Source organism: Rana temporaria, chromosome 13 (genome assembly GCF_905171775.1).
Source record: "Rana temporaria chromosome 13, aRanTem1.1, whole genome shotgun sequence".
Taxonomy (NCBI): domain Eukaryota; kingdom Metazoa; phylum Chordata; class Amphibia; order Anura; family Ranidae; genus Rana; species Rana temporaria.
In genome coordinates this window covers 3,407,385-3,423,215 of record NC_053501.1, presented here as the reverse complement: position 1 = coordinate 3,423,215, position 15,831 = coordinate 3,407,385, and the positions used below count along the sequence as shown (strand labels likewise).

General features: G+C 48.2%; 1 protein-coding gene across 1 annotated transcript in view; it reads left to right on the top strand.

The window, feature by feature from the left end:
- The first annotated feature begins 325 nt into the window (after positions 1-325).
- Positions 326-15,831, top strand: part of LOC120920756 (tyrosinase-like) — a 30,857-nt gene continuing 15,351 nt past the window's right edge. The window contains exons 1-2 of the mRNA XM_040333031.1: positions 326-432; positions 12,788-13,637. Coding sequence (XP_040188965.1) covers positions 12,849-13,637 — 789 coding nt within the window. The 5' untranslated portion in view covers positions 326-432; positions 12,788-12,848. The remainder of the gene's footprint in view (positions 433-12,787; positions 13,638-15,831) is intronic.

The following is a 15,831-nucleotide window of genomic DNA, read 5'->3' as shown; positions in this document are numbered from 1 at the left end:
CAGGGTAAAAAGGGGACACCGCGCCTGCGTAAGGAGCGCGCAGCTGTACCTGAATCTACCCCACTCTCTGCAGCGCTTGCCAACATCCTTGACCTTACAACATAAATCAACTTGTGTTCTACTGGACGTCGTTTTAAGCAAATAAACGTTTCATTTCTAGCGAATTTGACCAAGGTAAAAAATCAGGTGTTTGTTTTCACTGAGATCTGTAAAATCAAAGTTAACAGTTTCCTTTCCGAATGAAATACCTTCTTCTGATTGGCTGCATTGGATTCCAGGTAACGTTGTCACACCTTTTCTGGGATGTATTTTCTATCTATGGTAATTTTTTGGCTTTATAAGCCAAAGCACGAAGGAGAAATCCTCAGAATTCCATCCATCTCAGCGAGAAGTCTTTCACCCTGAGAGAGGAGACGTCTTCCCCGGACACACGTAAGTTTTTATTTTTGTTGCCATGGTAATATCGCCGATCTTCTTAAAAGAGAAGTATGGGGTTCCTTTTTATTTTATATTCATACTTACCTCGGTGGATGGAGCATCAGACGGAGAACCAAGCCACCGAACATCGCCGTTGGCTCGGGTCTCACAGATCCCCGAGAGGAAGGAGGCTGTCAGTCAACCTCTTTCCTCTCTGCTTCTCCATGCTCATTGGAGAGCTGAGCAGTGGAGGGGCGGGGAGAGGCTGTCTCAGCGGCTCGCTGATACGCTTAGGCCCCGTACACACGTCTGAGAAACTCGACGAGAAAAACACATCGTTTTTCTCGTCGAGTTTCTTGTGAAGCCGCTGAAAATCTCGGCGGGCCAAGATTTCTCATTGACTAACGAGAAAATAGAGAACATGGGCCAAATCCTCAAAATCGTAGCCTAACTTAATTTTTCCCATTTAAGTTACACTGGCGGGAAATTTCTACCTAAGTGCCCGATCCACAAAGCACTTACCTAGAAATTTCACGCAGTGCAACCTAAATTCTCCCGGCGCAAGGCGGTCCTGTTATCCAGGGGGCGATGACAATTTAAATGAGGCGCGCTCCCGCGCCGGCCGTACTGCGCATGCTCGTGGCGTCATTTTCCCGACGTGCATCGCGCGAAATTACGTTACGCCGGGCTTTGTGGATTGCGACGGGACAATAAAGTTGCGACGGGTTAAAAAAAAGATACGGCGAAAAAAAAAAAAAAAATTTTAAAAAAAATTGCGGCGATCGAAAAAAAAAGGTCTGTTTTTACAAGGTGTAACTAGTTTACACTTTGTAAAAGCAGCCCTAATTTTACGCATGCAAACGTAAACTTACGGAGAAAAAACAAAGCTGAAAAGCTTTGTGGATCTCCGTAAGTCCTCATTTGCATACGCGAAGCGGCATTTCGACGCGAAATGCCCCCAGCGGCGGATGCGGTACTGCATCCTAAGATCCGACAGTGTAAGTCTCTTACAGATGTCGGATCTTCTGCCTATCTTTGGAAAACTGCTTCTGAGGATCAGTTCCAAAGATAGGCACAGGGATACGCAGGCTGAACAGCAGATCCGCCTGCGTATCCCTTTTGAGGATTTGGCCCCATGTTCTCTATCTGGCCCGACGAGATTCTCGTCGGTTTCCTCGATGAAAAGTGTACACACGACCGGGTTTCTCGGCAGAATCCGGCTCCGACCGAGTTTCTCGCTGAATTCTGCCGAGAAACTCGGTCGTGTGTACGGGGCCTGAGACTGCCATCAATCTGGCGGATCCCGACTTGGGAAGTCGTGATGACGCGCTACCCTGACTGATGGCAGTGATGTCAGAGGAGAGCGGACTTTAAAATGCTCTCCGCTGAAAACGGGTCACAGGAGTGCGAAACGAATTGCACTCCTGTGACCCAGAGGAGAAGCCCAGCCTAAAAAGCTCAGGCTGGACTTCTCCTTTAATGGGTTGGTTCACCTGATCACAAAACAGGTGAAAAGATAAAGCTGTCCGTACACAATTTACGAACTGAACTAAAAACTAAGGGCTGGATTCACGTAGATCGGCGCATTTTTACGGCGGCGTAGCGTATCGTATTTACGCTACGCCGCCTTAAGTCAGAGAGGCAAGTGCTGTATTCACAAAGCACTTGGGGCCAGATCCACAAAGAGCCGCCGTAACGTAAAAATTCCCATTTAAGTTACACTGCCGGAAAATTTCTACCTAAGTGCCCGATCCAAAAAGCACTTACCTAGAAATTTTCGGCTGTGTAACTTAAATCCGGCCGGCGCAAGGCGTTCCTATTCAAATGGGGCGAGTCCCATTTAAATTAGGCGCGCTCCCGCGCCGGCCGTACTGCGCATGCTCACAACGTCATTTTCCCGACGTTCATAGCGCGGTTTTACGTTGCGCCGAGTTTTGTGAATCGCGCCGGGTAAAAAAAGTTGCGTCGGGAAAAAAAAAAGATCCGGCGGGAAAAAAAAAATAAAAAAATAACAGCGTCGCGGGTAAGAAGGGTCTACTTTTACATGGTGTAAACAGTTTACACCTTGTAAAAGCAGCCCTAAAGTTACACATGCAACTTAAAACTTACGGAGTAAAAACGAAGAGTAAAAGCTTCGTGGATCTCCGTAAGTGCTAATTTGCATACCCGAATCGGCTTTTCGACTCGAAATGCCCCCAGCGGCGGATGCGGTACTGCATCCTAATATCCGGCAGTGTAAGTCCCTTACACATGTCGGATCTTCTGCCTATCTTTTGGAAACTGATTCTGTGGATCAGTTCCAAAGATAGAAACAGGGATACGACGGCGTAACAGCAGATCCGCCTGCGTATCTCTTTTGAGGATCTGGCCCTAAGGGCTGGATTCACATAGATCGGCGCATTTTTACGGCGGCGTAGCATATCGTATTTACGCTACGCCGCCTTAAGTCAGAGAGGCAAGTGCTGTATTCACAAAGCACTTGCCTCCTAACTTACGGCGGCGTAGCGTAAATGGGGCCGGCGTAAGCGCGGCTTATTCAAATGAGGATGAGAGGGGGCGTGTTTTATGTAAATGATTGGTGACCCGACGTGATTGACGGTTTTTACGAAGGGCGCATGCGCCGTCCGTGTACATATCCCAGTGTGCATTGCTCCAAAGTACGCCGCAAGGACGTATTGGTTTCGACGTGAACGTAAAATTACGGCCAGCCCCATTCACGGTCGACTTACGCAAACAACGTACATTTTTCAAATTTCGACGCGGGAATGACGGCCATACTTAACATTGGCTACGCCACCTAGGGGGCAGCTTTATCTTTACCCCCTGGCGTACCTCTTACAGAAACGGCGTATCTTTACTGCGACGGGCAAGCGTACGTTCGTGAATCGGCGTATCTAGTCATTTACATATTCTACGCCGAAATCAACGGAAGCGCCACCTAGCGGCCAGCGGAAAAATTGCACCCTAACATACGACGGCGCAGGCCGTTGTATCTTAGCTAGGTTTAAGTGTATCTCAGTTTGAGCATACACTTAAACTTACGACGGGCTTAGATTCCGAGTTACATCGGCGTATCTACTGATACGCCGGCGTAACTCTTTGTGAATCCCGCCCTAAATCTGACATATTCCTCCTTCCTGCTATACAGCTTTGATGGGAAAATGTCCCACTAATCCTATTGTATTCTGATGGCGGCACCAACAGCTGTCAGAACACCCAAACAATGTCTGTATCTGATTGGATGTACAGGTATTTATTTATTTATTACTATTTGTTTGGGAAGCGCGCATATACCACCAGTCGGTGGTGCCAAAGTGCTTTGTGACCGATAGCCCGGATGTTTTGATGAGCGTAGAAATATTGGCCTAGGATTGGAATGGTTGACGGAATAGCCATGGCCCAGATTCAGGTACATTTGCGCTCTATTTGCGGAGGCACAGGGCAATGATTTTGCCCTGCGCCCCCGCAAATATTTTGCGCTGCCCTCGATTCACGGAGCAGTAGCTCCGTAAATTGTGAGGGCGCGCCGGCAAAATTGCCCGGCGTAAGCGCGCGCAATGTAAATGATCCAGCCGGGAGCGGGAATCATTTAAATTAGGCGCGCTCCTGCGCCGAGCGTAGAGCGTATGCTCCGTCGGGAAACTTTCCCGACGTGCATTGCGGCAAATGACGTCGCAAGGACGTCATTTGCTTCAAAGTGAATCGTGAATGGCGTCCAGCGCCATTCACGATTCACTTACGCAAACGACGTAAAATTTGAACGTCGCGACGCGGGAACGGCAGGTATACTTTAGCATTGGCTGCCCCTACTATTAGAAGGGGCAGCCTTACACTAAAGACGCCGTACGGAAACTCTGTAACTTGCGTACGCAGGGTCCGCGCAACTTTGTGAATCGGTGTTAGTATGCAATTTGCATACTATACGCTGATCACAATGGGAGCGCCCCCTAGCGGCCAACGCAAGAATGCAGCCTAAGATATGAAGGCATAAGGAGGCTTATGCCAGTCATATCTTAGGCTGCAGTCGGCGTAGCGATGTTCCTGAATCAGGAGCATTCGCTACGCCGGAGCAAGTAAGCAATTGCGCTGTGTAACCTATGGTTACACAGGCGCAATTGCTTCTTGAATCTGGGCCCATGTCTTCAGCTTTTTCCTGAACATATCCACTTAAAGACCTTGGCCCAGATTTAAGTAGCAATTGCGCCCGCGTAACCATAGGTTACGCAGCGCAATTGCTGACTTGCTCCGGCGTTACGAATGCTCCTGATTCAGGAACATCGTAACGCTGACTGCAGCCTAAAATCTGCATGGCATAAGGCTCATATGCCACCCAGATTTTAGGCTGCATTCTAGCGAAGACCGCTAGGGGGCGCTCCCATTGTGATCTGTGTATAGTATGCAAATTGCATACTAACACCGATTCACAAACTTGCGCGGGCCCTGCGTACGCAAATTACGTAATTTGCGTATGTCGGGTTTCGCGTAACGTTACACATCCTAATAGCAGGCGCAGCCAATGCTATAGGATGGCCACGTTCCCGCGTCGCAACATTCTAATTTTACGTCCTTTGCGTAAGTGGATCGTGAATGGCGCTGGACGCCATTCACGTTCACTTTGAAGCAAATGACGTCCTTGTGACGTCATTTGCCGCAATGCACGTCGCCCGACGGAGCATGCGCTCTACGCTCGGCGCGGGAACGCGCCTAATTTAAATGATTACGCCGGGCAATTTTGCCGGCGCGCCCTCGCAATTTACGGAGCTACTGCTCCGTGAATCGAGGGCAGCGCAAAATATTTGCGTGGGCGCAGGGCAAAATCGTTGCCCTGTGCCTCCGCAAATATTGTGCAAATGTACTTGAATCTGGGCCCTTAGGTGTTTTTCAAATTTGGTGTTTGCAAGACTAAAACTGTTTTTTCTGCTAGAAAATTACTTAGAACCCCCAAACATTATATATTTTTTTTCTAACACCCTAGAGAATAAAATAGTGGTCATTGCAATACTTTTTGTCACACCGTATTTGCGCAGCAGTCTTACAAGCGCACTTTTTTTTGAAAAAAATCACTTTTTTGAATTAAAAAATAAGACAACAATAAATTTGGCCCAATTTTTTTCTATATTGTGAAAGATAATGTTACGACGAGTAAAATGATACCCAACATGTCACGTTTAAAAATTGCGCCCGCTCGTGGCATGGCGTCAAACTTTTACCCTTAAAAATCTCGATAGGCGACGTTTAAAAAAATTCTATAGGTTGCATTTTTTGAGCTACAGAGTAGGCCTAGGGCTAGAATTATTGCTCTCGCTCGAACGATCGCGGCGATACCTCACTTGTGTGATTTGAACACCGTTTTCATATGCGGGCGCTACTCGCGTATGCGTTCGCTTCTGCGTGCGAGCTCGTCGGAACGGGGCGCTTTAAAAAAATGTTTTTTTTTGTTTTCTTATTTATTTTTATTTATTTTATTACTTTTTACACTGAAAAAAAATAAATAAAAAAATTTGATCACTTTTATTCCTAGTATAAGGAATGTAAACATCCCTTGTAATAGAAAAAAGCATGACAGGTCCTCTTAATTATGAGATCTGGGGTCAAAAAGACGTCACATCTCATATTTAGGCTTAAATGCAAAAAATAGGCCCAGGCATTTTAGAATGAGCAGCCAACTTTTCCAGGGGCGGGGGGGAAGGGGGGTGTCAGAGATGTCGGTAGACATTCACGGGGGTGGATGGTGTTGGTCCTCCACACTGTAATGTGCAGGGACACTGTAATATAAAGGGGACTGTAGTGCCCTTTTATAGTGCAGTCCCCTTTATATTACAGTGTCCCAGTCCTATTGTGTCCATAAAATTCTAGTACTGTCTGTCTCCTATTGTGCCCACACTGCTCAGTGACACTGACCTGCTCTCTCTGGTGCTCCTGGACAGCATGGCACTCTCTTTCTGGTGGCACGGTACAGCATGGCTCTCTGGTGGTGCGGTACAGCGTGGCGCTCTCTCTGGTGGTGCGGTACAGCGTGTCTCTCTCTGGTGGTGCGGTACAGAGTGGCTCTCTCTCTGGTGGTGCGGTACAGCGTGGCTCTCTCTCTCTCTGGTGGTGCGGTACAGCGTGGCTCTCTCTGGTGGTGCGGTGCAGCGTGGCTCTCTCTCTGGTGGTGCGGTGCAGCGTGGCTCTCTCTCTGGTGGTGCGGTGCAGCGTGGCTCTCTCTCTGGTGGTGCAGTACAGTGTGGCGCTATCTCTGGTGGTACGGTACAGCATGGCTCTCTCTGGTGGTGCGGTGCAGCGTGGCTCTCTCTCTGGTGGTGCGGTGCAGCGTGGCTCTCTCTCTGGTGGTGCGGTGCAGCGTGGCTCTCTCTAGTGGTGCGGTGCAGCATGGCTCTCTCTGGTGGTGCAAAGCAGCATGGCTCTCTCTCTCTGGTGGTGCGGTGCAGCGTGGCTCTCTCTGGTGGTGCGGTGCAGCATGGCTCTCTCTCTCTGGTGGTGCAGTGCAGCATGGCTCTCTCTCTCTGGTGGTGCGGTGCAGCGTGGCTCTCTCTGGTGGTGCGGTGCAGCATGGCTCTCTCTCTCTGGTGGTGCAGTGCAGCGTGGCTCTCTCTCTCTGGTGGTGCAGTGCAGCGTGGCTCTCTGGTGGTGCAGTGCAGCATGGCTCTCTGGTGGTGCGGTGCAGCATGGCTCTCTGGTGGTGCGGTGCAGCATGGCTCTCTGGTGGTGCGGTGCAGCGTGGCTCTCTGGTGGTGCGGTGCAGCATGGCTCTCTGGTGGTGCGGTACAGCATGGCACTCTCTCTGGTGGTACGGTACATCATGGCGCTCTCTCTGGTGGTACGGTACAGCGTGGTGCTCTTTCTGTAGTTACGGTACAGCATGGCTCTCTCTGGTGGTACGGTACAGTGTGGATCTTTCTCTGGTGGTATGGTACAGTGTGGCTCTCTCTCTCTGGTGGGGTGGGTACAGCATGGCTCTATCTGGTGGTGCTGGGGCTATTAGTTCCCCCAGCACAGTCCTCTTTCTTTTTTCTGTAGTATCTGCTTGTTTCCAGGTTTTCTCTCCCCCCCCAGCAGAGTACATTCTGGGGACTGTAGCCGTCTCCCTGCTGACATTAATTGGGCCCCCTATCTCTGGGACTACATTTCCCATGATGCCCCACTAGTTATTTCTCATTGGAGCTTCGTTGTAGCCAATTGGGAGGGAAGCAGGAAGTTTTATTTTCTCCCGTGCTGCCGACAAGTCCGACATGAGAGAGGAGAGAGGAGAGGGGAGAGGGGGGGTCGGGGGACATCCTGACAGCGCCTGCAGCTCCCCCCCCCTGACCCCTCTGTGCGGACGGACACCCATGGCTGGATCATGGAGCAGTCTGTAGGGGCGGAGAGCAGAGCCGTCAAGCGCGGCTCTGAGGCTGAGCTGTGTGTGAGAGACACACAGCTCAGCCCATGCAGCCGCTAGTTTCGCCGGAGAAGGCACAGGCACGGCCGCATAGCGGGAGGCGAGCGGCGGCCGTGACCTGTGTTAACCCTGTCCAGGCTGCGATCGCCGCTTACCTCCCGCTGTGCGGCCTGATCATCATGGCGGCCCACCGGGCATATGCCCGGTCTGCCCTATGGCCAGTCCAGGGCCTGGTGTGGGGTCAGATCTGATGGGAACTGTGGACCCAGCTGATAGTAACCCCTGTAGATCAGGCAGAGGATTTTAAAATCGGCACGTTTTGTAACAGGAAGCCAGTGGAGTTCTTTAAGCACAGGGCTGATATGATCTTGTTTTTGGAGATTAAAAATAGGCCTGGCTGCTTGATTCTGCACCAGCTGCAGTTTCTTGGACCATTTGATGGGGGTGACTAGTAGGACTCCATTTGAAAAGTCAAGACGAGAAATAATTAGTGCCTGGACTAAGTCTTTCCTTTGATCTTGGGTCAGGAGGTGTTTGGTCTTGCGGATAAGTCGTAAAAAGTGGGTGGCTCTTGAAACCGATTGTCTGACCTGGGGAATCGTACTTAGTTTTTCGTCAAGAATAGCCCCCAAGTCACCTTATCTTTTGGATTTGGCGTCAAGCCCAACTCAGTGGGCCAATTTTGAGGAAAGTCGGTCTTGCCTTTTCCAACTATCATGACCTCTGTTTTGTTACCATTAAGGCACAATTTGTTGTGAGACAGAGCTGCTGATTGGCTGAGAATTTAGCTTTATAGATCCTTTGATTCTTCAGTTGAAGGGTGTTGAGCAGGAGGGTGGTAATAAGGCCACCCATGTAGAGAATTTTGACCAATCCATGAAGAACCGGCCAAAATGTGCATAGCCTATGGCCAACCTAACTCCCAACATCATCCCCATCCCTTCAGTCCCCACTGCATGTAAATGATGTGATCCCATCTTCTACTGCCCTCTCCAGCCGGTATAATGGTCCGGCACTTTAAAACTTTACGCCACAGTGCCTGAAATAAGGAAGAGAATTTGTTGACCAATGAGAATATCTTCTTTATTCCAGGATGGTGTTCCGGAAGAAAAGAGCCTCAAAAGAATTTCCATTGGTTCTCATTGAATGCGCTGACCAATGAGAAACTCTTCTTTATTCCAGGATGGTGTCCTGGAAGAAAAGAGCCTCAAACGAATTCCTATTGGTTCTCATTGAATGTGCACTGCTGACCAATGAGAAACTTTTCTTTATTCCAGGATGCAGTATCAGGCCCCGTACACACGTCCGAGAAACCCAACGAGAAAAACACATAGTTTTTCTCGTCGAGTTTCTTGTGAAGCCGCCCAAAATCTCGGCGGGCCAAGTTTTCCCATTGAACAACGAGAAAATAGAGAACATGTTCTCTATTTGGCCCAACGAGATTCTCGGCGGTTTTCTCGGTCGAAAGTGTACACACGACCGGGTTTCTCGTCAGAATCTGGCTCCGACCGAGTTTCTCGCTGAATTCTGCCGAGAAACTCGGTCGTGTGTACGGGGCCTCAGAAGAAAGCAGCCTCAAAAGGATTCTCATTGGTCAGTGAGAATCTTTTTGAGGCTCCATTCTTCTGGCATCCCAGAATTAAGAAGAGATTTTCATTGGCCGAAATGTGCAAAGCCTATGGCCAACCTAACTCCCAACATCATCCCCATCCCTGCAGTCCACGCTGCCTGTAAATGATGTGATCCCATCTTCTACTGCCGTCTCCAGCCGGTATAATGGTCCGGCACTTTAAAACTTTACGTCACAGTGCCTGGAATAAGGAAGAGAATTCGTTGACCAATGGAGAAACTCCTCTTTATTCCAGGATGCTGTCCCAGAAAAAAAGAGCCTCGAAAGGGTTTCCATTGGCTGTCATTGAACGTGCTAGCCAATGAGAAACTCTTCTTTATTCCAAGATGCTGTCCCAGAAGACAAGAGCCTCAAAAGGATTCCCATAGGTTCTCATTGAATGCGGTGGCCAATGAGATTCAAAAGTATTCTCATTGTAAATTGTGAATTGGTAATGGGGTACATTGTACCTCTACCATTTCACTAAGGAAGTGTAAAGAATTGTAAAAAAAAACCACACACACTGTGGAGAAAGTCCTTTATTAAAAAATAAATAAAAAATCCAGCGGTGGTAATCCACTCTCGGTCCCCGCTCCAACGATGTCGGTATCCTGCGACGGGTGATCTTCTCTCTGCTGGGGTCCAGCGATGAGAAGATCTCTTCATCCAGGTCCGGGATCTAGCGCACGCATCGTCGCCTGTCTCCACCGGAGACAGCCCGGGGAATGACGCGGCTTCAGCCAGTGACAGCTCTTATGTAGGTGAGGGTGGGGCCACCCGTCACGTGACCCCACCCCCCTCTGACACACCCAACCCTCACCTACATAAGAGCTGTCACTGGCTGAAGCCGCGTCATTCGCCGGGCTGTCTCTGGTGGAGACAGGTGGCGATGCGTGTACTGGATCCCGGACCTGGATGAAGAGGAGATCTTCTCATCGCTGGACCCCGGCGGAGAGGAGATCACCCGCCGCAGGATACCGACAGCGTTGGAGCGGAGACCGAGAGTGGATTACCAGCGCTGGATTTTTTTTTATTGAATAAAGGACTTTCTCCATGGTGTCTGTGTTTTTTTTTACGATTCTTTATACTTCCCTAGTGAAGTGGTAGAGGTACAATGTACCCCATTACCAATTCACAGAGGGGGGGATGGGATCTGGGGGTCCCCTTTGTTAAAGGGGTCTTCCAGATTCCGATAAGCCCCCCGCCCAAAGACCCCCACAACCACCGGGCAAGGGTTGTGGGGAAGAGGCCCTTGTCCCCATCAACATGGGGACATGGTACTTTGAGGGGTCACAGACCTCCAAAGCATCTTCCCAATGTTGAGGGCATGTGGCCTGGTACGGTTCAGGAGGAGGGGCGCTCTCTCATCCCCCCCTCTTTTCCTGCGGCCTGTCAGGTTGCGTGCTCGGATAAGGGGTCTGGTGTGGATTTTTGGGGGAGCTCCACGCCATTTTTTTAAAATGGATATTTGGGGGGAACCCCACGCCTTTTTTTTTTTTATTTGATGTGGGGTTCCCCTTAATATCCATGTGATTTGTAAGTGTAGCGTTCAAAACAATACAATAAATAACAAAATAATTGTATCCAAAATGGCATAAATAGTGATCGCTCACTGTATGCAAACAGTGGCCCAGATTCAAGAAGCAATTGCGCCTGCGTAACCATAGGTTACGCAGCGCAATTGCTGACTTGCTCCGGCGTTACAAATGCTCCTGATTCAGGAACATCGTAACGCCGACTGCAGCCTAAAATCTGCGTGGCATAAGGCTCTTATGCCACGCAGATTTTAGGCTGCATTCTAGCGAAGACCGCTAGGGGGCACTCCCATTGTGATCTGTGTATAGTATGCAAATTGCATACTAACACCGATTCACAAACTTGCGCGGGCCCTGCGTACACAAATTACGTAATTTGCGTACGTCGGGTTTCACGTAACGTTACACATCCTAATAGCAAGCGCAGCCAATGCTATAGGATGGCCACGTTCCCCTGTCGCGACGTTCAAATTTTACGTCGTTTGCGTAAGTGGATCGTGAATGACGCTGGACGCCATTCACGTTCACTTTGAAGCAAATGACGTCCCTGCGAAGTCATTTTCCGCAATGCACGTCGGGAAAGTTTCCCGACGGCGCATGCGCTTTACGATCGGCGTGGGAACGCGCCTAATTTAAATGATTCCCGCCCCCGGCGGGATCATTTACATTGCGCGCGCTTACGCCGGGCAATTTTGCCGGCGCTCCCTCGCAATTTACGGAGCTACTGCTCCGTGAATCGAGGGCAGCGCAAAATATTTGCGTGGGCGCAGGGCAAAATCGTTGCCCTGTGCCTCCGCAAATATTGCGCAAATGTACTTGAATATGGGCCAGTGTATATATAGTACATAGTGATCTCTCACGGTGAAAAAAATAGTAAACAGATGTGAGAAGAAATAAGTCCATAAACAAATTATTTGTGACCATAAATAAGTAAATAGATACATGTCCCCTGGGGCAGGACCCGGGTCCCCAAACACTTTTTAGGACAATAACTTGCATATTAGCCTTTAAAATTAGCACTTTAGATTTCAAACGTTCGAGTCCCATAGACTTTAATGGGGTTCTAAAGTTCACACAAACTTTTGGTCTGTTTGCAGGTTCTGGTGCAAACTGAACAGGGGGGGGGGGGGGGGGTGTTCGGCTCATCCCTAATCCTGGCCACTGCAGACTGGGAACATCCCTCAAGTGGTGCAGTTTTGGAGTTGCTCTGACCCCATTGTCTAGCCATTACAATTTGGTCCTTGTCAAATTCCCTCAAACCCTTACGCTTGTCTATTTTTTCAGCTTTTTTTCTGCTTGCATAAAAAATGTAATTCATGGGCAACATGTTTACTTGCTGCCTAATATATTCCACCCACTTTCAGGTGTCATTGTAATGAGATAATCAATGGTCATCACTTTACTGGTCAGTGGTCATAATGGCATGGCTGATCCGTGTACTACCCCTGATTAAGTGCCCTCCCCAATCACGTGGACAGAGCTTCAGTAAAGTGTTTCACTTAGTAATAGTTGTGTACCAACGTGTTTCGTCACCTTGACAGCATCAGAGGCCACCTGGAGCACTGAGTGATACACATAAGAGGAATTCAAGATTGCAACAGTCTAGTTATAGTTTTATGTATTAATTATTTTCATGTACACATTTTTTATGGTTGTTGTTTTGTGCGCCGCATATTATTATAATTTTCTTTTTCTTTTGAATAAGCAAAATACAGAAACAAAAAGGAGGTATAAATGTGAAAGGTCTACTTGCTGAATGTACATTATCATTTCCCATTAAAGTTTCATATTTTTAAAAGTCCTTGTATTTTACAACACCTTTCTTTTACTTTTTTTTTTATTTAGGCTTGAGTTCCTAAAACCTCTGGCTCCACTGTCCTCTCCAGGTTTTTTTCTGCAGCAAGCCATGATTGTCTTTTGTGTTTTCCTTGTTCTTTGCTATGATTTGGTCCAAGCTCAGTTCCCACGGGCCTGTGTCACAGATGAGGCTATTAAGGGCAGAACCTGTTGCCCAGTTTGGAAGGATAAGAGCACCTGTGGCTCCAGCTCAGGCCGTGGCGAATGCTTTAACCGTATTGTCCCTCAAATGGAACCTGTGCCTCAATTTAATGATGACCGCCTAGACTGGCCAACGTATTACTTTGACCAAGCCTGCAAGTGCTCTGAAAACTACAGCGGCTACGACTGCGGTGAATGTAAGTACGGGTATTTCGGAGAAAAATGTGATCGCAAAATCACCATAGTGCGGAAGGAAATTCGAGAACTTTCTTTGCTCGAAAGGAAAAGATTTTTCAGCTACTTGGCGCTGGCCAAAATCACAAAAAGTCAGGACTTTGTCATCTTATACACCGGAGACCGTCTGCACAAAAACACTTACCGCTTTGTTGATGCCGCCATCTATGATGTGTTTGCCTGGATCCATTACTACTCTATAAAGCCTATTCTAATGTGGGGTACCTTTAATGATACCACAAACTACGCCCATAAAGGTCCAGCTTTTCCCGGTTGGCATCGTCTGGGCCTCCTCTTCCTGGAGAGACAAATTCAGCTCATGACGGGGGATGAAAATTTTGCCCTTCCTTATTGGGACTGGAGAGGAGAAGGAAACAAATGCTCAATCTGCAACGATGACTTCGTCGGGGGTAATGACGAACAAGGGTTTCTCAGTCCATACTCATATTTTGCTTTTTGGAAGGTAAATGGGAAACTAAAACTATTTTTAACGATGGGTATACTGTGTAAGTGCAGCCAAAAGTAGGGAGGGATTTGAAATTCTGTCCTGTTTTTCCTGCTCTCGTGGGCTTCGTTAGGAAGATTTCCTCTGACTTTTTTGACTCCTCATAATGGGGCACAGCAGGGGGTACAGACCCGGGAACTCAGCACAGGGATGGTGGGAACCCCTCATAATGGGGCACAGCGGGTGTACAAACCCGGGAACTCAGCACAGGGATGGTGGGAACTCCTCATAATGGGGCAATAGCGGGTGTACAGACCCGGGAACTCAGCACAGGGATGGTGGGAACCCCTCATAATGGGCACAGCAGGTGTACAGACCCGGGAACTTAGCACAGGGATGGTGGGAACCCCTCATAATGGGCACAGCGGGTGTACAGACCCGGGAACTCAGCACAGGGATGGTGGGAATCCCTCATGAAGGGTTCCCACCATCCCTGTTCTGTGCTGACTTCCTGTGGTTGTACTCCTGCTGTGCCCATTATGAGCGTACGAATCCGAATTGAGTTTCGGGCACAAAATACGAAATAACGGCTAATGCGAAACGGAACTAAACAAAATGAATTTATTGACAGTGCACATGTCTGGTATATGTATACACACCACATATATAACAAGAGATATATATCATCTTGTTATGTAGATATATCTGCACAGGAACAAATTATTTCTTATATTTACTGGTTCCTGGAAGGAGGAGGGGAGGAGAGGTTTGCATAGATAAGGGGCGGTAACTTCCTCTGACACTCCCATTGCTATTGAAACCTGATCTGAAACCATTACACTGCTTGTACAGCACTGAGCATGTGCGAGGCTGAAATCCAGGAAGTCATACAGTCTGGCTTCATGATGCCCACACTTAAGATGGCCCCAGTCAATTTCTGTTTTATAAAATGTCTAAATGCTGTAAAAACCTAACAAAACGGACCTTAGTTTACAGACTAACTGTAGTAGAATACATTAAGTTTGTGTATTACAGGGGTTTTCATATTTAAAAAGTTTATATTTTTAAAATTGTGGCCGGAACTCCGCTTTAAAAACAATTTCATGTGATAGGAGGTAAGGGAAAATTTTTAACAGATACATGGACAATATTAAAAAGTTAACAGGGACTTTAACCTTTTCCATTTCTACTAAAAACATATTTAGAATTTGCATTGGTCAAAAATGATCGACCGATTAAAATTTTGTGTGAAGAATAGCTGGTTGTTAAAGCGATTGTATACCCGCATATACAATTTTTTTTTTTGTACACCTGCAAGGCAAAAGCCATAATGAGCTAGTATGCACCGCATACTAGCTCATTATGAAATACTTACCTCGGAACGAGGAGAAGAGAACTTACCTGGTCCATGCCGAGCGAGATGTCATCTTGACTTGGCGTGTCTTCCGGGTATCGCCGCTCCAGCGCTGTGATTGGCTGGAGCGGCGATGCGCGCGGGAGACTTCAATTCAGCAAGGTCCGGCGGCTGCCGGTCCTTTAGCCGAGGATCCCCCCTGCGCATGCGCCGCTGCAATCAGCGGCGCATTGCGAGGGGAATATCTCCTAAACCGTACAGGTTTAGGAGATATTGGGCTAGATTCACATACATTTAGGTGGGCGTAGCGTATCTCCCATATGCTACGCCGCCGTAACTTTGAAAGGCGAGTATGGTATTCTCAAAGATTTTGCGCCCGTAGTTACGGCGGCGTAGCGTATTAGGGCCGGCGTAAGCCCGCCTAATTTAAATGTCGAAGCTGTGGGCGTATTTTATGTATATTAAGTGTGACCCCGCGTAAATTACGTTTCGATCGAACGGCGCATGCGCCGTCCGCGGACGTATCCCAGTGCGCATGCTCCAAAAGACGTCGGCAAATCGTCAATGCTTTCGACGTGAACGTAAATTACGGCCAGCCCCATTTACGGACGAGTTACGCAAACATTGTAAAACTTGAAAAATTTGACGCGGTTCTGACGTCCATACTTAACATTGGCTGCTCCATCTTTTTGGTGGTTTATCTTTATGCCTGAAAACCCCTTACGTAAACGGCGTATCTTTACTGCAACGGCCGGGCGTACGTTCGTGAATAGGCGTATCTAGCTGATTTACATATTCTAGGCGTAAATCAGCGAACACGCCCCTAGCGGCCAGCGTAAATATGCAGTTAAGATACGA